Source organism: Mobula hypostoma, chromosome 5, assembly GCF_963921235.1.
Source record: "Mobula hypostoma chromosome 5, sMobHyp1.1, whole genome shotgun sequence".
NCBI lineage: Eukaryota > Metazoa > Chordata > Chondrichthyes > Myliobatiformes > Myliobatidae > Mobula > Mobula hypostoma.
Window position 1 is genome coordinate 87,522,856 of NC_086101.1, and position 23,472 is coordinate 87,546,327.

The following is a 23,472-nucleotide window of genomic DNA, read 5'->3' on the forward strand; positions in this document are numbered from 1 at the left end:
TCATCCTTCTGAATTCCAGAAAGTACAGACCCAGAGGCATCAAAAGTTCCTCATATGATAACCCTTTCATTCCTGGAAGCATCCTTGTGAACCTCCTCTGGACCCTCTCCAATGCCAGCACATCTTTTCTAAGATGAGGTGCCCAAAACTGTTCACAATACTCAAGGTGAGGCCTTACCAGTGCCTTTAAAGCCTCAGCATCACATCCTTGGTCTTGTATTCTAGACCTCTTTGAAATGAATGCTAACATGGCATTTGCCTTCCTCACCACCAACTTCACCTGCAAGTTAACCTTTAGGGTGTTCTGCACAAGGACTCCCACGTCCCTTAGCAGCTCAATTTTTTGGATTTTCTCCCCATTTATTTCTACTACCAAAGTATATGAGTATGCATTTTCCAACATTGTATTTTATTTGCCACTTTCTTGCCCAATCTCCTTATCTGTCCAAGTCCTTCTGCATCCTACCTGTTTCCTCAACACTGCCTGCTCCTCCACCTATCTTCATATCATCTACAAACTTGGCAACAAAGCCATCTATTCCATCATCTAAATCATTTATATACAGCATAAAAAGAAGTGATCCTAACACCGACCCCTGCAGAACACCACTAGTCACTGGCAGCCATCCAGAAAAGGAGCCTTTTATTCCTACTCGCTGCTTCCTACCAATCAGCCAATGCTCTAACCATGTTAGTAACTTTCCTATAATACCATGGGGTCTTAACTTGTTAAGCAGCCTCATGTGTGGCATCTCGCCAAAGACCTTCTGAAAGTCCAAATATACGACATCCACTACATCCCCTTTATCTATCCTACTTGTAATCTCCTCAAAGAATTCCAACAGTTTCGGCAGGCAGGATTTTCCCTGAAGGAAACCATGTTGACTTTGTCCAATCTTGTCCTGTGTTACCAAGTACTCTATCACCTCATCCTTAACGATTGACTCCAACATCTTCCCAACCACTGAGGTCAGACTAACTGGTCTATAATTTCCTTTCTGCTGCCTTACTCCTTTCTGAAAGAGTGGAGTGACATTTGCAATTTTCTAGTCCTTTGGCACCATGCCAAATTCCGATGATTTTTGCAAGATCATTTCTAATTCCACCACAATTTCTAACACTACCCTTTTCAGAACCCTAAGGTACAGTTCATCTGGTCCGGGTGACCAATGTACCTTTAGGTCTTTCAGCTTTTTGAGCACCTTCTCTCTTGTACTGCTAGTGTCTTCCACAGTGAAGACTGATGCAAAATACTTATTTAGTTCATCAGCCATCTCCTTGTCCCCTGTTATTACTTCTCCTGCCTCATTTTCTAGTGGTCCTATGTCCACTCTAATTTCTTTTTTGTTTCTAACATGCCTGAAGGAACTTCTACTATCCACTTTGATATTATTTGCTAGCTTGCTTTCACATTTCATCTTTTCGCTTCTAATGAGTTTTTTAGTTGCTGTCTGTAGGCCTTTAAAAACTTCCCAATGCTCTACCTTCCCACTATTTTTTTGCTTTGTTGTATGCCCTTTCTTTTGCTCTTACAATAGCTTTGACTTCCCTTGTCAGCCCAAGGTTGTATTATTTTACCATTTGAGTATTTCTTCATTTTTGGAATACATCTGTCCTTCACCTTCCTCATTTTTCCCAGAAACACATCATTGCTGTTCTGCTGACATCCCTGCCAGCAGCTTCTTCCAATTTAGTTTGGCCAACTCCTCTCTCATACCACTATAATTTCCCTTACTCCTCTGAAATACTGCTACATAAGACTTTACTTTCTCCCTATCAAATTTCAAGTTGAACTCAATCATATTGTGATCACTGATTCCTATGGGTTGTTCTACCTTAAGCTCACTAATCACCTCCAGTTCATTACATAACGCTCAATCCAATATAGCTGATCCCCTAGAAGGCTCAATGACAAACTGCTCTAAAATGCCATCCAACAAACTCACCCTCTTGAGATCCATTACCAAGCTGATTTTCCCAATTGACCTGCATGTTAAAATCTCCCATTCCTACCATAGCATTGCCCTTTTGACCTGTCTTTTCTATTTCCTGTTGTAATCTATGTTCCACCTCCCTGCCACTGTTGGGAGGACTGTATATAACTGCCAACAGCATCATTTTACCCTTGCAGTTCCTTAACTCAACCCACAAGGATTCAACATCTTCGGATCCTATGTCATATCTTTCTACTGATTTCCCATTCCCTACCAGTAGACCCACACCACCCCCTCTGTCTACCTTCCTATCCCTCCGATATAATGTGTAACCTTGGACATTCAGCTCCCAGCTACAACCATTCTTCATGATTAGTTAGGTCATCAAAGTTATGGAGAGAAGGCAGGAAAATGGGGTTGAGATGGAAAGTAAAACAGTCAGGATAGAATGGCCTAATTCTGCTTCTGTAAATTGGAGCTTAGAACATAGATCATAGAACTGTACAGCACTGTACAGACCCTTCTGCCCATCATTTTGTGCTGACCTTTTAACCTACACTAAGATTAGTCAAACCCTTCCCTCCTACGTAGCCCTCAATTTTTTCTATTTGCCATGTGCCTATCTAAGAGTTTCTTAAATGTCCCTAATATATCTGCTTCTACCATCAATCCCTGCTGGGGTTTTCCACGCACATACCACCCTCTGTGTAAAAAAAGCTCCCTCTGACATCACCACTGTACTTTCCTTGCACAGTCAATGCCTGAGCTGTGTGATTATCATACTTTTACCATCTGATAGCACAAGTCCATTTGTTGAACGTGCACCTCGTCCTGGTCATGCAATACAAGTCTAGAAACTTTCTATGAGACTGGTTCATAAGTAATTGGTAGTGGTCCTTTTTTACTGTATTTCAGTGCTCTTGTTTGCAAACACGATATTTCAATACACAGCAAAGTCCCAGGACAGATAGTTCATTCAATTATTATTGTTCAATATTCAACAAGTTAAAAGGTCAGCACAACATCGTGGGCTGAAGGGCCCATACTGAACTTTAAGGTTCAATGTTCTAATGTTGTACAGTATAACTTGTAAGCAGAGGTCATTTCATAGAACATAGAACAGTACAGCACAGGAAATGGCCCTTCAGACTACAGCTATGCCCAGCCAATTAAATTAGTAATCAAATGGCTGACTGAACTACTCCCTTCTGCCTACACAATGTCCATAACCTTCCATTTCCCTCATTTTCATGTGCCCATCTAAATATCCTTAATGTAACTGCCTCTAGTAAATGTCTTCTGCACCGTCTCTAAAGTCTGAACATCCGTCCTATAATGGGGCGACCAGAACCATATCCAATACTGCAGATACAGCCTAACTGGAGTTTTATAAAGCTGCAACATAACTTCCAGACTTTTGAACTCAATGCCTCGACAAATAAGGGCAAGCATGCCATACGCTCTCTTAACCACCCTATGAGCCTGTGTAGCCACTTTTCGGGACCTATGAACTTGGACTCCAAGAACCCTCTGCTCATTAATACTGTCAAGGGTCTTACCCTTTACAATGTACTGTCTCTTTTCATTTGACCTACCAAGGTGCAACACTTGACATTTAGTCGCGGTAGACTCCATCTGCCATTTCTCTACCCGTATCTGCAACTGATCTATATCACACTGTATTCTTTGTCAGTCATCTACATTATCCACAGCACCATCAATCTTCGCATCATCTGCAAAACTACTAACCTAACCGTCTACATTTTCATCTAAGTCAACTATATACATCACAAAAGCAGAGATCCCAGTGTAGATCCTTACAGAACACCACTAATAATAGATGTTAGCTAGAATAAGGCTTAAGGTCTTATTTGCCACTACATATGTTACCTAACCTATTGAGCAGTGCTCCAGGTTCTAACATTTTTGTTCCAGATGATGGCATTATCGGTCTCTTGTGTCACCACTTACTGTGTTTAGTTTGTTTTGGACAGAGTTAGGTCATTCCCTATTGTAGTCTTATGCTTCCTTGCTTGACTAACTGATGAGCTCCTTCAGGTATTTTCCAGTTTTTCTCCCTTGAGCGAATACACAATATTCTCTACTTGCCTTTGCTAGGAGGTTTCATGCTGAAAAGCTGGAGAGCTGTGTATATAGTTCCAATTTTGTCTAGATTGTGTCATTTTCTCGTTCTGTTTACAGGTTCATTTATAATTAATTTGCTGAAGTAATGTGGAGAGCATGCTTTGCTTTGATTGGCATCCAATAAATATAACCAGAAGAAGTAGAAACAGTAAAAATGATTCATTAAATGTTTCTGCATATTATGTTGTGAAAGAAAATCAAGAAATAGTGAACTGATAGTCTTTTGGGCTGCAAATCTCTGACCTTGTAAAAACCTGTATTTGCATGGCCTTTAAATGTCAAAGTTCAAAGTAAAATTTTTATCAAAGTGCGTACAGTACTGTGCAAAGGTCTTATGCATGCCTGGGACCTTTGCACAGTACTGTATTTGTCAATGTGAAGTAGAGAGTAAGTTTGTACATCTAGTAGAAGCAAAGGATGTTGGGAATGGTGAGGGTGGAACGCTGCGGAAGGGGTGTGGGACAGGTGGCAGAGAAGGAGTGCCAGAGTGGAGGGTGAGGGTGGTGGGGGGGGGGGTGGTGCGGGTACAGATATCCCAGCCCTGAGACACCAGGCAAGGCCATCTGATTCCAAGCAATTGGCTTATTGATCATTACAAAGTGTCTTACTGGTGCTTCCCACTCCCTCCCCTCGCCCTTCCCCTTTTCCCAAACGTAATTCCCCTCTCGCTTCCCCCTTCCCACTCTCATTAAACAACAGAGACCCTTATCAGAATCAGGTTCATCATCAGTCACATATGTCATGAAAACTTTTTGCTGCTGCAACCGCAGTATTGTGCACTATGTAAAATTACTACAGTATTGCTGCTGCTGTGTGTGTTGGTGGACATAGGGTCATTTATCACCATCGTACATCCACTTGTCCTCCGGAACATGGGCCCGCCATCCCCGCCTGGGTGAACAATGACAGCAGTCCAGTTGGCTACAGTCACTGGTGACTGTGTAGCGATGGGAGAGTAGAAGAGGCTGTGCATCACAGTGGGGAAGAACACAGTGGTGTGGTTAGCCAATACCCGGGAATCCTGCATCACGGGGCTGGACCTGCTGTCCCCCTGGGGGGTCCGTGTGAATGTATTGGGGCAACACTTTACCTCGGTGCTGAAGCTTTGGCTCTAGGGCAGGGCAGCTCCTGGAAATAGACCAGGTGGGTGCAGCAACCACTACCACTGGTCTCACAGGGGCCCACTGCAGTGCAGCACACCCCACAGAGGCTCAATGCAACACAGCTGAACAAGGTAGACCTCCCCACCATTGACCAGCTTCATTGCAGCAAGCTGCTGAGCGATCCCATGCAGGCCCGTGTGAGGGAATGGCTGAGTGCTGGAAGGAAGCTGGAATGGGCAGAGGTCTCCGCCCTGCATCCAGAAATCAAAGCCACATACACTCAGTGGGTCACACTGGATATGCACAACAGGTTGTTGTTCCAGCAGTGGCAGTTCTCCATGGTGACAGACATCTCCTATTGCTGGTGGTCCCCCAAAGTCTCCATTTCACGGTTTTGCAGTCAATGCACAGGCTGATGGGGGGGTGGCCATTTCAAGGTCACAAAGACTGCATGTTCGCTTATACTGGCCTGGGTACAGGCAGGACGTGGAGCTGTTCGTGCACTGCTGTGACAACTGCATGTCTCAGAAGGGGCCGGGCCACCAATCTGGGGCGCCAATGTAGCAGTACATGGTGGGGGTCCCAGTATGGATCTACTGCCCCACCCAGAAGAAGGGACTATACTCTAAGCTTGGAAGTTGCTAGAAGGGGCTGGGAGAGGTGCTTGACCACATCTCCAGTATGGTATACCAGGTGCCATTGCCTGGGCGACAGTAGGCAGTCTTGCTGCATTCGGCCCGGCTGCCACCATATCGGCTCTCGGCCACCACCAGGCCAACAAGACTGAAGGAAGGAAGTGACACGTTGGGTGCCCCACATCTTGCCTCACCAAACAGAGCCTCCCCTGGAGGAGCTACAGACAGCCCACAGTGCCCCAGGTGGCAGTGTCAACCACCACCAGGACTCATGCACTTTGTTGTGGACTCTGAGGTTGCCAGGCTGGCTGTCTCCTCAGGTGGGGGCAGTCTGGTGCTCTGGGGGAAAGGGTGTGGTCAACAGCCTGCTCCAGCATTCCTAGTGGCCAAAGCTAATTCTCGTTCTAGTTTTAAAATGCTTTTGTGGGATTATGGTAGGATGTAAAAATGGCTGTTGAGTTAAATGAGCTTTTCATGTCTGTCCTCATGGTCTGAATGTTCGCCACAGTACTGTGCAAAAGTCTTAGGCACCCTAGCTCTAGGTATGTTCTCAAGACTTTTGCACAGCACTGCTTTTGTCACCTTAAACCACCCTGAATTCATTTTCTGGTGGGCATTCACAGTATATACAAGAAACACAATTAAATCAATGAAAGACTGCACACAACAAGATGGACAAACAACCAATGTGCAAAAGGCACAAAAAACTGTGCAAATACAGAAAGAAAGAAAAAAAGAAATAACAATAATAATCATAAATCTTCTTCTTCATGTGCCTTGCGCGTTACACGCTTGGGCGATCATGGCTCTCTACATCAAATGATCCCTCACAGCGCCAATGATATCCCACAGATCTGTTAGTTCTTTCACAGTGTCCATATATTTTCTTCTTTGCCTTCCTCTTCCGCGATTCCCAGGTATACGGCCTTGTAACGTAAGGTATTCTATTTCTCCCTTTCTGATGACATGACCCACGAATTTAAGTTTCCTCTCATTTAACGCTCTCGTTAAAGATCTTTTTGTATGGGCATGTTGGAATACTGTCTCATTAGTTACCTTATCCCTATATGATATTTTCAGCATTCTTCTAAGAAACCACATTTCTGTTGCTTTTAAGTTTCTTTGAAGTTCTGGTGTTATAGTCCATGTTTCGGAAGCATACAGCAGGATTAACCAGATGTAACATTTTAGTAGCCTAAGCCTTGTTGTCATAGAAATGAGTCTGTTGGTAAAAACGGGTTTGATTTTTTGGAAGTTGGCTTTGGCAATGGCAGTTCTTCTTTTTATTTCTACTTTACTTCTAGCATCTTGTAGTATAAAGCTACGAAGGTAATTAAAGCTGGTCTTTTGTTCAATCTCCTGGTTACCATGTTAATTTAGCAGTTGGGAGTATCCTGCTGTTTTGATATTACCATACATTTGTTTTTTTTACTGCACTTGTATCTGCACTTGTAATCTGCACTTGTTTGTATGACTTTGTCTAGGAGAATTTGTAGGTCTTCTGCAGCACTTGCTATTCAGATTGTATCATCGGCATATCTTATGTTGTTGATGTTAACACCTCCAATTTTTATCCCATCTTAATAAGCAATAAATATTGAGAACATGACATAATGAGTCCTTGAAAGTGAGCCCACCAGTTGTGGGAACAGTTCTGTGATGGTGTGAGTGAAGCTGAGTAAAGTTATCCCCTCTGATTCAAGAGCCTGATGGTTGAGGGGTAATAACTGTTCCTGACACTGGAGGTGTGAGTCCCAAGGTCCTTGTAACTCCCTCTTGGTGCAGCAGCAAGAAGAGAGCATGGCCTTGATGCTAGAGGTCCTTGATGATGGATGCTGCTTTCCTGTGTCTGCACTCCATGTAGATGTGCTCAATGTTTGGCTTTACCCGTGATCGACTGGGCCATATCCACTACTTCTTGTTGGCTTTACTATTCAAGAGTGTGCTTATACTGAATGAAAATATTGTGATGATAATGGAAAACAATAAAGGAAAATTAAACTATCAACTAAAGATTTGCTTAGATAATATCACTCAGTACGTCTAATATAGATTTTATTGCCAATCTGTCTTTCAAAACGTATAGCTGCAGTCCATCACAGTACATTGTATAGTTGCAATGCATTTTATTTGCTGAAAATATGAAAGACTAGAATCACTAACTGCTAGATATTTATTTTGTATAAATATAATTTGTATAAGTGTATTTTCCCTTGTCAATCACATTTCCAAACATGGAGTTCATCATCATCATCAGGTGCCATGCCCAGTTTGAACTTTGGCTGCCATGGCCCACACACTCCTGTTTCAGGTCAAGTGGATCAATTCATTGGTATTCATTTCCAGTTCTCTGGCTGCTGTCTCCATCATCATTTGTCTTTTTCTTCCTCTTGCTTTCTTCCCTTCAATCTTTCCCATAATTACTGTGCATTCTAACTCCTCTTTCCTAATCACATGTGCAATGAAGTTATATTGCCTTTTCATGATCTCATACATTATTTCTCTTTTTGTGTTTGCTCTGTTCATGACATCCTCATTAGATATTCGTTTTGCCCATGATGTGCTTTGCATCCTCCTCAAAAACCACATCTCTGCTGCTTCAATTCATTTCCTCATGTTACTAGATATTGTCCAACATTCTGAGCCATAGAGCATAACTGGATAAACGTAACATTTCAGTACTCTGAGGCGGGTTGTCATGCTTAGTTTAGTATTGGTTAGTATATTCTTCATTCTTGTAAAGGTGTCTTTTGCCATCCCTATTCTTCTTTTGATGTCCATGTTGCACCTGCCATCTGATGTCCCCCAGCTTCCTAAGTAGCAAAAGTTCTGTACTTGTTTTATGTTTTCCCCGATTATTCTCAGCCTGCAGATAGGATTCTCCTTCTTTTTGGATATCACCATACATTCTGTCTTTTTGCAATTGATAGATAGACCCCTTTTTGCACTTTCTTCAACAACTGTATCAATTAAGTTTTGTAGTTCTTCCTCCGTACTTGCATTTAGCACAGTGTCATCCGCGTATCTGAAATTATTGATGTTTTCACCGTCAACTTTGATTCCCAAGATGTCTCTTATTTTTTGTAATATTGTTTCACTGTACACGTTAAATAAATCAGGGGAGAAAATACACCCTTGCCTAACACCTCTCTTGATTTTCATAAACTGGCTCACTTCTCCATCTATTCTTACAGCGGCAGTTTGTTCCCAGTACAGATTTCGGATTAGGCAGAGATCTTTCGAATCTAGATCTAGAGTTTCCTGTCACATGTCAAATAACTTATTGTGCTTCACTTTATCAAATGCTTTTGTGTAGTCGCTGAAACAAACAAACAAATCTTTTTGCACTTGAATAGCTCATTCTGATAGTATCCTTAACATGAATGTTGCTTTTTTTATACCTATGCCTTTCACAAAACCACATTGTTCTTTACCTATTTCAGCTTGTATCTTACTTTTAGCTCTTGTCATCAAAATGCTTAGAAGTATCTTGGTGATATGACTCATTAAACTTGTGGTCCTATGTAAATCACATTCTATTGCTCCAGGTTTCTTAGGAAGAGTGAGAAATACTGTTTTTTTCATCTCCTCCGGTATTATTCCAGTCTCATAAATGTCATTGATAAAATCAGTAAGTTTTTCAATTCCATAATCTTCAAGGGTGATAATTTTTTCTATTACTAATTCATCAGGACCTGCTGCCTTTCCTTTCTTCATCTTATGTATTGCATTACGAACTTCAGATTTTAAAATACTTGGACCTTCAATGTTTTTCTTAATTTTTGGTTTTTCGCCTAGTTCGTCTTCAAACAATTCCTGAATATACTCAGTCCATCTGTTCATAATCTTATCTTTTTCCTTGAGTTACTAGATAACTTTAAAACACATTCAGTAACTATGCACTACAAACTAAAGTCAATCTACTGACATATAAGATTGAACTGCTTATTTATATAAATCCCAGATAAGGTGAGAATTTATTCAATACCATTGAAAGAATTAATTTAAAATACATCGAAAATGTAAATAGTGTGTGTGCTAAATTAATTCCATTGAAAGTGAAAAATTCAACGGCTTTAGATACTGAGAAAAGAAAATCCTTGTTTGTTGAAACTATTCAGTTTCTATCTCATATTTTCAGAATGCAATCCTTAATCCCTAATTCTAAGAGATAATTCTACAGAGGAAATAATAAGAAATAATAAGAGTTTTAAACTAAGATTAATTTAATGAGAAGTTTTGCCTGCTATTGTTTGAGGTAACATTATTACGTAGAGGTAAACTGCTATGTAGCTGTTTGTTGGAACATGCAGTATACAAATACTCGTTCGTTACCTGATGTGGTGATCACAGTCTTTCCATGACCACAATTGTTCTTGGCAATCACACAGAAGTGGTTTGCCATTGCCTTCTCGGCAGTGTCTTTAGGAGATGGGTGATCCCTGCCGTTATCAATAATCTTCAGAGATTGTCTGACTGGCATCAGTGGTTGCATAACCAGGAGTTGTGATATGCAACAGCTGCTCATACGACCATCAACCACCTGCTCCCATGGCTTCTCATGACCCTTATCGGGGGACTAAGCAGATGATGCACCTTGTCCAAGGGTGACCTGCAAGCTAACGGAGGGAAAGAGTGCTTTACTACCTAGACCTTCAACACTGACTACACTACATAACTGCTTCACTGCCTGTAAACCTGTTTAGAATTACAAAAGAATAGATGGAAATAATAATCCACAAATGAATATATTTTTCTTCTCTAGAAAATAGGGCCAGATGGATATTTACACAATGCTTAGGCCACCAACCCAACCCTGAGGCTATTAATGCCCCACTAACTCGATGCAAAAGTGGTATAAATTGATATCAGGCTGCTTCTCTTCCATTTTGTATACATGGATGGTCTATTGATGATGGAGAAATTAAACATGAAATAAGTTCATCTGTGCCAGTTCAAGGATAAGCAGAATGCAACATTACAGCCAGACTTCATTGTTTTTGAGCAAGCTAATAAATAAAACATATGGGTTTGATTTGCTATTGGGCTTTGTGCAAAGAATAGGATTTGGCAGAGTGTCTTTTATTTTTTTTTCTACAACCAATCTTTTTTTAAAATTCTAAAATAGTTTATAATCTGAGTTTGTTATTATTTTGGCATGACTAGCGAAATAATACAAATGTGCAATATGCAAATATACCAGTTCACATGCTGTGATTGTAACAACAGCCCCACTCATTGTGTCTGAGCGCTGGTGGCCATTCATGAGGCAGGGTGATCCAGTTCTTCATTGCCTCTCCAGCGACTGTACAATTCATTAACTGGTGAAGATATTTTCCATAATATTTCTGCGCTGATTGTTTCATTTTTATTTAAAATAGTTTATATCCTCTGCTTCATATTACTTCAAAATGACAAAGAAAGTAGCATAAATGAACCAATTGCAAATAAACCATTTCACACACTGCAATTGCAATTTGAACAACACTGTTGTGGACTGAGTGTTAATGGCCAATCATGCTGCAGAATAATTAGGATTGTCCAATCATCTCCAACGGCTGGAAATTAATTATCCCATAGAAGTATTCCATATTGTGCTAATCTTATCATTTATGCACAATTGTTTTAGTGAATTATTAGAGATGTGTAAAATTATTATTTATGAAGGAGGCACTAGATTGTTGCTATATATCTACTCTGAAGCAGAAACAATTGTAGATCTCAATTAATATAAACATGAGAAAGTCTTCAGTTGCTGGAAATCCAAAGCAACACACACACAAACAGCTGGAGAAACTAAGCAGGTCAAGCAGTATCTATGGAAATCAATAAACAGTCAATGTTTCGGGCCGAGACCCTACTTCTCTCGGCCTGAAAATTCATTTTCATAGATGTTGCCTGACTGCTGAGTTCCTCCAGCATTTTGTGTGTGATGCTGTCAATTTATATGTTGCCTTTTTAGGACACCATGCCATCCCGAAGTTATTTTATTGAAATACTTCATTTTGGAAATAGGCTGTGGCTAGCCTGGCAACCAACTAATGTTACATTGCTGCAGGGATTATACTTCAAACATACCTTGTTTGAGCTATCCCAATGAAGGACAAAAAGACACTATATAAATATGTGTGTCCCTTCCTTTCAAAGTATAACCAAAGTTATTCCTAAAATGTGAGCTTTACACAGCAACTAATTTTACCGAGCTGATATGATGAGTTGATTTGAGTGCCTCTGTCGGTCAGAGTTGACCATGGATGTTGCATTCTAGCTGTCTAGATACGCAAGCCTGGGCAGTACAATATGGAGAGCAAGCTGTTGCCCATGTAGTAAGCTCCCCCTCTTCATACATCTGATGAACCCAAAGGAATGGCAGAGACTGATACAGTTTGATACCAGAAGTGTTGCAGGAATTGCCAGTCAACATTATACTCAATGTAGGACTACCTTAGGGACTCCAGCTCTGGATTTTTCCCTTGGGGTTTACGCCCGTAGCCTTCCCCGTGAGTGGGTATAGCTGCAAGGCAGCGGAGGTTTAAGATCATAATTTTCCTTCTCCTAGATAAGCTGCCAGCCATGGTTGACGAGCCCCATCTGCCAAAAGCGATTGGTTTTAAGTCACCGTTGGGAGCATTTAATAGGTAGTGGGAGCTTGTCCCCATTACCACCCCTGGCTATAACATCCTGAAGGAAGATAATAGAAACATAGAAACACAGAAAGCCTACAGCACAATACAGGCCCTTTGGCCCACAATGCTGTGCCGAACATGTACTTTGTACTTTAGAAATTACCTCGGGTTACCTATAGCCCACTATTTTTCTAAGCTGCATGTACCTATCCAGGAGCCTCTTAAAAGACCCTATTGTATCCGCCTCCACCACCATGGCCGGCAGCCTATTCTCTGCCCTCACTAATTTCTGTGTAAAATACTTGCCCCTCCTCTGTACTTACTTCCAAGCATCTTAAAACTGCGTACTCTCGTGTTAGCCATTTCACCCCTGGGAAAAAGCCTCTGAATATCCACATGATCATCTTATACACCTCTATCAGGTCACCTGTCAGCCTACGTCGCTCCAAGGAGAAAAGGCCAAGTTCACTCAACTTATTCTCATAAGGCATGCTCGCCATTCCAGGCAACGTCCTGGTAAATCTCCTTTGCACCCTTTCTATAGTTTCCACATTCTTCCTGTAGTGAGGTGACCAGAACTGAGCACAGTACTCCAAGGGTCCTATATAGCTGTAACATTATCTCTCAACTTTTGAACTCAATCTCACGGTTGATGAAAGCCAATACACCGTATGCCTTCTTAACCATACAGTCAACCTGCACAGCATCTTTGAGTGTCCTATGGACTCCAACCCCAAGATCCCTCTGATCTTCCACACTGTCAAGAGTCTTAGCATTAATACTATATTCTGTCATCATAATTGACCTACCAAAATTAACCACCTCACACTTATCTGGGTTGAACTCCATCTGCCAATTCTCAGTCCAATTTTGTATCCTATCAATGTCCCGTTGTAACCTCTGACAGCCCTCCACACTATCCACAACACCCCCAACCTTTGTGCTATCAGGATATTTACTAACCCATCCCTCCACTTCCTCATCCAGGTCATTTATAAAAATCATGAAGTGGTCCCAGAACAGATCCCTGAGGCAGACCACTGGTCATCGACCTTCATGCAGAATATGACCTTTCTATAACCACTCATAATCAGATAATAATCACAAAATTCATTTCTGTGCAATAGCATTATTTTTTGTGCATTATGATCATTCGCTACACTCTTTCTTTGAATTTTGTCTAATTGATTCCAGACTTTTTATGATTATTACAAGCTCATAGACAAGGACCAAACATGTGCAGCATGCGGTGACTAATGCTTATAATTTGAAAGAAAGAAACACTCTTATATGGTGCCGTCTTCATCCTCTATTTGTGTTAGCTCAAAGACTTTTACAACCGACAAGGTACAGTATGTCTGAAGTATACATGTATTCTTTGCTGCAGTGTAACATTAGTTGGTTGCCAGTTTAGCTACAGCTAGTTGTCAAAACAAAGTACAGTGGATTCTGGTTGATTGGGCCATTGATTAATCAGAGCAGCCACAATCTTGGGAGTACTGTTTAAAATCCAAGAGATATTCAGTCTGGTTATAATTTTGTTTCTGTTTCTTGTGTTCATGATTGATCAATACAGGAACAATACAGTATTGTTTCCCAGCTGAATATTAGAAGAAGTCCTATGTCGCACTTGTTTTAATATTCAGCTGGGAAACAATACTGTTGGAGTGGACATAAAGCTACAACCTGGCGTGACATTAGCATAGATGACTAAAGGTGTTGCCCATCCAGTTAGGGTTAAAGACTGTTCTCAAAAGCAGCTAGCACATTGCAGTTGAGGAATGTGATATGTGAAACCTCTCAGATAAGAGTGGTGCATGAAGTACTGGAGGGGCTGTGGGCTAAACCTGCAAAAGCATTCTTGTCTAATCAGTAAGATGTGGGCAATGCTAATAAAAGAAGATTTGCTTGCCCATCATAAATTAGGACTGGTTTATCATATTCCACCTGGAAAATCTATGAATGTTGGTTATTTCAATTTCAGGTAACCCACACCTGCTATATTCTCTTTTTCTCCTTCCAATCCAGCTCTGCTCTTCCCTTTTATGTTCCTTTACCCATATCCCCCCCCCAGCCCCTTCACCAAATTTCATCCCTTCCACTTTCTTGTGCTACCCACTTACTTCCCACACATTTCACCCAATGGATTCCTTCACCATTTGGCTTATTCTGCCTTTCCTCTCTCCTTACTTATTAGGTTCCAGCACTACTGTTGCTGCATAGCATCCTTCTAGCTGTTTCATAACTCCCCACACCTGGCTCCATTTTTTTGTCATCTTTCAGTCCTCCTCAGCCCAGCTATCTTCCATCGGCCCTTGACTCACCCTTCCAAGTCACCTCTTTCTGCTAACTACCTTCACTCTCCGCTCTCAGTCCTGATGCTGGATCTCAACGCAGAGCATTTGCATTTCCTTCCTCCCCCACCCCCCCTCGCCACCCACCCCACAGATGATACGGGGCCTGCTGAGTTCCTCCAGCAGCTTATTTTTGCTATAGAAATAGGCTTGTCGCACAAAATGATCACTTCTAATTCCAGAGCTGCTCCGCCACTGCTTAACAGCATTACCTTAAATTAGTTGTATTGGTTTTTGAAAGCAAAAGGCAGCAGTGGTTACACTCAGCGACTTCTGGCTAGTGGCCAATGAAACTTGGAAAACAACTAAATACTTTGTTAATCACTCTTTTTCTGGCAAGCGATCATGGTAAGCAATTGTCTATAATTTCCCTTGAACTTGGAGGCAACTCGATGTGGCAGAACCAAGGTGAGGCGTGGCAGCGGGCCCATCACTGAGATCAAGGAAGACCTGAGATTCGATCGATTTAAGTGTCGGGCCAAATCGGGAAGTTTGGGTACATGTGTGATTGATGCAGTGGGGTCCAGGTCCCAGAGCATATTGAGGTGACTGAACCAGATGATTAGACAACAATTTCAGTGCTGGGCCAGATTGAATAAGTCATGGTGTCAGCCTGAGGTGAGCGATGGATGGTTCAGCTCGTTGCTCCGCTCTGCGCTGAACCAAGGGTCCGTGGACAGACCTTCCTTATGGACTTAAGTTCAGAGCACTATTTGCTTGCATTTATGGTTTGCGTGATTTGTTTTTTTTTTCTCTGTACATTGGCTGTTTGATGGTCTTTTTTTTAATGGATTCTTTTGTGTTTTTTTGTTTCATGGCTGCCCGTCAGGAGGTGAATCTCAAGGTTGCATAATGTACACATGCTTTGATAATAAATATACTTCGGACTCTTAAATGAAATATATTTAAATTATAAGTAGATCTATTGGTAAATAATAAACTAAAATCACAGTCAAGTTATTAACACATACTGTACACATACAGTTTCAGTGTTTTTGCACCCAAAAGAACTGAATGGTATTACAAGGCTGCTAACTATTTTAAACAAAAATAATTAATTAATTTATTCATCCTTGGGCGTTGGGCAACATGGAAGTAGAGACTCCTTAAAAGCAAACCTCTTAAAATTAGCCGAAAGATTGCTGAGACTAAAGCTGCACTAAGTGCAATTTTTGCTTAATTCTCCATCTTCATTTTGTTTAAATGCACTAATTACAGCACGGCATAACATCTATAATCTAGCAATACAACAGTATGGATAGTAAAGGTTTCGCGAGATATGGGACAAATGTAGGAAAACTGGCCTCACTTAGATGAGCAATTTGGTTGACTGGACAAGTTGTGATGAAGGAGCTATTTCTGGGCTGTATTATTCTTTGAAGCAGTACAAAATAGGAGCGGGAAGAAGACATTTGACTTATTAAGCTGCTCCACCATTTAGTAAAATGATGGCTCCGATAAGCTTCGAATCAGTTGTTTTTTCCGCACTCTTCTGCATTGTCCTGGTTTCCCCAATAGGCCAAATATTTTCTTCCTTCCCCTTGCATATATTCAACCCCTTAACATTTGCTCATTACTTCAATGGATATTTCTAAACATTAACAACCTTATCAAAGAAGAATTCCTCCTCATCTCTGTCATAAACGGGCAAACTCTCATTCAGAAACTACACTCAGTGATCATTTTTAGGTACACCTGTACACCAGCTTGTTAATGCAATATCTAGTTGCAGCAATTCAGTGCATAAAGGCATGCAGATATGGTCAAGAGATTCAGTTGTTATTCAGACCAAACATCAGAATGGGGAAGAAATGTGATCGAAATGTCTTTGACCATGGAATGAGTACTATATAAGGTATTTGAGTATTTCAGAAACTGCTGATCTCCAAGCAAAAATGCTGTGTTAATGGGAAAGGTCAAAGGAGAATGGGCAGACTGGTTCAAGTTATGTTCTGGTTAGCTACCTACAGCAAAGCTATCAAAAAGATTGAAAAGATTTACAAAGATGTTTTTAGGACTTGAGATCTTAAGGTTGAATAGGTTAGAACTTTATTCTCTGGAGTGCAAGAAAGTGAAGGGACATTTGATGGAGGTATACAATATTATGAGGAGAAGAAAGTCCTTAACTCCGAGTGGAGTCATCGTGACGCCGTCATGACGGCGTTCTTTTAGCAGGCTTTCTTATTTTTACGAGGCCGAGTTGCTAGCTCAGCGCTCAACTCAGCACGGATGGAAAGTGTGCAAGGGATCCAGCTGGACTTGAACTCAGGAGCCTTTGCTCTGAAGTCCGGCTCTGATGCCACTATGCCACCAGCTGGCACATTATGAGGAGTATAGGGAGGGTAAGTGCAACAGGCTGTTTCCACTAGAGATGGATGAGAGGTCATAGGTTAAGGGTGAAAGGTAAAATATTTCAGCAGAATCTAAGGGGGATCTTCTTCTTTCAGAGGGCAGTGTGTATGTGTGGAAGGAGCTGCCAGCAGAAGTGGATGTGTGTTTGATTGCAACACTTAAGAGAAGTTTGGATACATACATGGATGAGAGGGGTATAGAGGGCTATAGTCCAGGTGCAGGTCGATGAGACTAGGCTGAATAACAGCTTGGCACAGGCTAGATGGGCTGAAAGGCCTGTTTCTGTGCTGCTGTGTTCTACGCTCCAAGATAAGTGATTTTTTTTCTGATTTCATTCCTTTTCTGGCAGACAGAAAATTTAAATTTGTTTTGAAAGGCATCCAAGTAGTACAACTTGGATGCCTTTGATCATAGTGACATATTTCTACATGTCAGACAGTTAATTGGGGGAGAAAACAAGAGACAGCAATGCGAAGACACCTGGTAAACACAAATAAAATTGCCAAACATGCCATAATCATGGCTCTAGGACTTTGGAGTTAAATTGTTTAGACTGTCACATCTGCACTGTTTATTTATAATTTGCTCGGTTATTTTTCTTCTGTCAACTCCAGGCTTTTCTTGCCACTTCTGTTCCTCAGATAACTACTTGTAATATACTCCCATCCAACAGTTACGATAAATAACTCACAGAATTTAAGAGTTTAACTGTTTTCTAATAAAGTATTTCAGGAGACGTCTGCTTTGTACATGTGAATTTGTAATAATCATGTGGTTTACAACTGTGATGTGTGAGAGAAAACCAAAATAACAGTTATCCTAGTGCTCCCATTGGTTTGTCTAAGCAACAGCAGCTACTTTGCTTTTGCACAGAATGTACTTTAATGTGAGACACAATTTTGCCTTCCCAGTTCTCACCGACTCTATTCCAGGAATTTAGTGCTATGGAATGGTGGGAATGATCTGAGTCCTGGCAGTGCCAATAGGCCAAATAGTTTATTTTTATGTAACAAGAAAATATGAGAAATAATGTGAAAATGTGTATTAGTACAGTGTAAAGAGATTTGAAAGACTTGCAGTAACTTTCGTTATGTAGTTCAGAGTCAAAAAATAATACTGACACAAATAGTAAATTTTACTATCTATCTATGAATTAAATTTATTGCATAATTAAACTGTCTTCTAACAATGTTTTTACTTAAAAATGATTTTTTAAAACTCTTACTGTTTACTTGCAGGTCTTTCAATTGATTATATCACAAACAAGCTATATTGGATCAGTTCTGGCACCGGAACTATAAACAGATGCAACCTGGACGGATCTAGTTTAGAAGTAATCAGCTTAATGGCACAGTACTTAACCAGAGCAACAGCCCTAGCAGTTATGGGTAAGTATTGAAGCACTGAGATACAAGACTAATATGTTTAGCACTTTGTGCATCACTTAGAGGAGGAAATTCTTCCTTCTGACACTTCCAGAGAAAGGAAACACAAAAAAAAACTTATTCATGACATTAGTGAAGAAACTATGTTGTAACTTCATCTGGCATTGTTTGCATGAATGTACAACTTAATAATGTAAGCACTTTGAACTCTAATTCCATAAGACATAGCAGCAGAATCTGGCCATTCAGCCCATCGAGTCTGCTCCACCATCCCATCATGGCTGATCCTGAATCCCACTCAACCCCATACACCTGCCCTTTCACCATTTCCCTTGATGCCCCGACCAATCAGGATCTCTCAACTTCCACTTTAAATAAATTCACAGACTTGTCCTCAACTGCAACTAACTCCAAAAATTGGTTTAATTGATTTTATTTGTACAAAATTTCAGAACTGGAGTTGAGCATGCCTGCATTTAATATGCTGTGTATTCACAACAGAAACATTCTTCCTTCTGGTCTTCTGTTTGCTTTATCAGCACGGGTTAAACTCCTCTCGTAGGACAGAGTGTAAATAAAACTATATCTTGCTGTTGTATAAAAAGTGACTGGCTTTTTGTTTGTACTTCTGAATCAGCTCTTTTCACTTCCAAATCTGGTTAAAAACACACTAACATGCCATCTTGTCCAACCAGTCTGAGGTGAAGTTTGTGCTTCATCCAGGAAATTAGCCTTAATCACATTTATATGGCCTTTTCCATCTCTGTGTCCAACACAATTTTGAATACTGTTAGTTCACTGCACAGCACCAATACTAGGATTCAATTTAACATCCCAATATATAAATGTTGTGAGATTTATCCTGCTCACTATTCAAAGTACCAGAATTTAGTGTTGTTTTTTTTGGGGGGTGGGGGCGGGGGGGGGGAAGCATCAGTTATTTATTTATTTAAAAATACACTACAGAATAGGCCCTAACAACCCTTCAATCCGAGCTGCTAGCAGCCCCTGATTTTAATCCTCGCCTACTCATGGGACTATTTACAATGACCAATTAACCTACTAACTCATATGTCTTTGGACAGTGGGTGAAACTCTCAAATTCCACGGGAGAACATAAAAACTCACAGAAGACACTGGGATTGAACTCTGAACTCTGACACCCAAGCTGCAGCAGGGTCACACTAACCACAACAATGTTTACTTTTGCTAAAAACTGACAACATCTGATCAGTACCTTTGGGAATAATATGTTACTTTCTCTACTGCTTACTAATTTAAAAATAATCCTGAAGCTTTTCCAAAGTTATTGAATAACATTTGTTATTATCATTACTTGTCCTTGTGGACAGATAAGCTATGATTTTGTTAAAATTACTCTTAAAGGGGATTTGTCTTCTGCTGGCTAGGTCAACATATCTTGTCCATTTCTTATTAACCTTGAATTAAGTGCTCTGTTAAGAGCATCAACATGGTTCTGAAGTTTCATGTGGCTTAAGAATCTGAATCAGGTTTATTATTACTGTCTTATATGATGTGAAATTTGATGTTTTGCGGCAGCAGTACAATATATAAACATAAAATTACTCTCAGTTACAAAATTAACAAATAGCCCTTGTTATGTTTTGTAACTTTAAAACATTAAACGAATGAAAAGGAAAATATGGGAGTCCGAAATGCAAGTTTAACTTCATCTTTACTTTAAGCCAGGCATGCATCTATGACGTGGTAGCGTGATTACGTATACAATTAATGAATTTTTATATATAACCTGTAATGAATTATTTAAGAACAAGAATGTTAAATCAACCAATGTACAGTGCCTATAAAAAGTATTCAGATCAACCAGAAAGAGAAACAGTAAAATATACAGCCAGAGCCTTTTTCTCTCCCAGGGCAGCAATGTCTAATATGAGAGGACATCTTTTTAAGGTGAGTGGAATAAAGTTTAGAAGAGATATCAGAGTAGTGTCTGGAATTACTGCTGGGGATGGTGGATGAGCTGATACATTAGAGACTCTTAGATAGGCAAGTGGATGAAAGAAAAATGGAAGATCATATGCTGTGTAGGAAGTAGTAAGTTAAAAAGTCTGCACAATATCATGCACTAAAGGACCTATACAGTGCTTTACTGTTCTATGTTCTATGAAATGAAGGATGCTATCTTCATGTGGCACCATTTATTGAAGATGCCCTCAGTGCTTGGAGGGCTGTGCCCTGATGGAGCTGGATGAGTCACAAGCATTTGTATTCCTCTGCATTGGAAGATGCACATAAGGCTCTGATAAAACCATTTAGAATGCGCTCCATACTACATCTATAGAAGTTTGCATGAGTCTTTTGTGAAATGCCAAATTTCCTCAAATTCCTAACAAAGTAGAGACACTAGTGGAACTTATTCATGTTTACAGCAATGTGCTGGATCCAGGACAGATTCTCGGAGATGCTACCATCCAGGAACTTAAAGCTGTTCTGAAGGACCTCAGTAAGGGGAAGTCGAGAGAACACATTCCAATCCTCATCAAGAGATCGGAAGTGGAAAGAGTGAGCAGTTTGAAGTTTCTGTGTGTCAACATCTCTGAGGATCTGTCCAGGAGCCAACATATTGAAGCAATTACAAAGAAGGCATCACAGCTGCCAAATTTCTTGAGGAGACTTGGTATGTCACCAAAGATGCTCGCAGATTTCTGCAGAAGTACCATAGAGTGCATTCTAACAGACTGCATCACCATCTGGCATGGAGAGGCTGTCCACTGCATAGGATCGGGGAAAGCCGCAGAAGGTTGTAAACTTTGCCAGCTCCATCATGGTCACTGTGTGTTGCACCTTCAAAAGACAATGCATCAAAAGCGTAGCATCCATGATTAAGGACCCCCATCACCCAGGACGTGCCCTGTTCTCATTGCTTCTATCAAGGAGCAGGTACAGGAGCCTGAAGACACACATTTCTGAATAGATAATGAACCCATGAACACTACTTCTATATATTTTTCTCCCTTTTTGCACTAACTATTTAATTTTATTTTCTTTCTTTATATACTTATTGTAATTTATTGTTTTTGCAATATATATTGAACTGTACTGCTGGTACAGAACAACAAATTTCACGACATATGTCAATGATATTAAACCTGATTCTGATTCTTCCCGCTGCTGACCCCTCAATAAAGACTGGTCAGTGTTCTCCTGACTTCTCCTTCCTGAAGGCCACAATAAATTCCTTGGTCTTGTTGATGTTGAGCGTGAGGTTGATTTAGTTCTGTTTAGATTTGTGTGGCTCGGGTGTTTTCTTTTACACACAGCTGAAGATTAATGATGCAATATTACGATTTTTCAAAGGACAATTTGTTCTGAAACAATTTCCTACTTGGCATAATTTTCTTTCGATTACTTAGATGAATAAGTTTAAAACTTAAATTGGCCTCTTCTAGCTATTAACATGTTCCTTTCACATAGCTGAGCAGAAGAAAGTAAGCCCATGATTTGCTGGAAGGACGTTGACATCAGAATTCTTTCACACATCACAAAATTTTTATATGCTTGCCAATTGATTATCATCTAAATACGATTGAACACTCTGCACACAGTTTTACTTATTGACGTTCATTTACTGTTCTCCATGAATGATGTCAGAGATGTAGCATCATCTAGTGCCATCTCATGGTCATGAAACAAAATTTTAGGCATATTTTGAGTTCAGAGCAAGTTGGAAGATGACTACATAGGCATTTCAGAGGAGATCCAAAACATCTTATAATGTGATTATTGAAAGATCATATCATGTAACAGATAACAGCTGAACACATCATATACTGTATGATGAGATTATGCACAGAGACCACCGTGTATATTTGGGTGATATCCCTAGCAAGCATTGCAGGTTTGATGTCATATTCAATTTCTAACTACAAATAAAAAGTTTTCAAGTGGTAATAACATCAAATGCAGAAGCAGCTCTTTGTCAGAAGATGAAAGCGTCACTCTGGATTATTAAAAAGAATTAAATCTTCTGGTTTAGGATTGTGTTACTGAAGATGGGCATGAACTTACTGGTGGCTCATAAAGCAAGAAATACAACTAATACTTTATTAATAACACTTTTTTCTGTGGAAAATTGGAATAAACTATCACCTCAAACAATGAAGGTGCAAGCGAAGGCAAGGCTGACTTGACGGTTGAGAAGTGCAGGTGAGATGCTAAGTTGGAGTGAGGTCGAGGCACGTTGAAGGAGAAGTGGCCAGAGTGAGTTCGGAGATGGGGTCAGCGAAGTGGAGAAAAGTTGGAGCGGAAGAGTTTCAGAGCCCATCCACCTAAACCGAGAGCGAGGACTGATCGATCTAAGTGTGGGCCGATTTGAAAAGGTCGGCTATGGGCTGGAAAGTGACACAAGGCCCAGGTCCAGACTCAGAGCGTATCAATGTGATGGGGCTCAGGTCCTAGTGTGAGGGGCCACCCAATATTTGGATCATTTAAGCACTGGGTCAGATGGATTGAAATGGCAGGGTGTTGGGACCTGAGGCAAGGGTTTGACTGGTTCTGCTCGATGCTCTGCGACGTTTACTCTGCTGTCTGTAGCACTGTGGCTGAGGCTGCGAGTTGGCTTCAGTTGCTCTGGGCTTCATGTCTGCAACTCCACAATGATTTGCTCCGCTGTGTAACGAACTGAGGATGAAGCTGTGGGTCTGCCCAGCTGCTCTGGGCTTCATGCCTATGGACTCGCTTTCATTCTAAATGCAGTTGCTTCCTTTTATTGCTTGCTTGATTTATATTTTCCTTCTCTCTCTCTGCGCATAGGGTGTTTGACAGTCTTCTTTCAATGGGTTCTTTCGGTCTTCTTGTTTTGTAGCTGTCTGTAAGGAGATATATCTCAAAGTTGTATAACTTATATGTACTTTGATAATAAATGTACTTTGAACTTTTGAACTTTGATCACAACAT

At 40.6% G+C, this 23,472-nt stretch overlaps 1 protein-coding gene across 3 annotated transcripts in view; it reads left to right on the forward strand.

Moving 5' to 3' along the window:
* LOC134346855 (low-density lipoprotein receptor-related protein 1-like) overlaps positions 1-23,472 on the forward strand; it is a 2,119,020-nt gene that overhangs the window by 1,583,295 nt on the left and 512,253 nt on the right. For all 3 annotated transcript variants that reach the window (XM_063048628.1, XM_063048629.1, XM_063048630.1), the window contains one exon: positions 18,388-18,537. In XM_063048628.1, the coding sequence (XP_062904698.1) occupies positions 18,388-18,537 (150 nt within the window). The remainder of the gene's footprint in view (positions 1-18,387; positions 18,538-23,472) is intronic.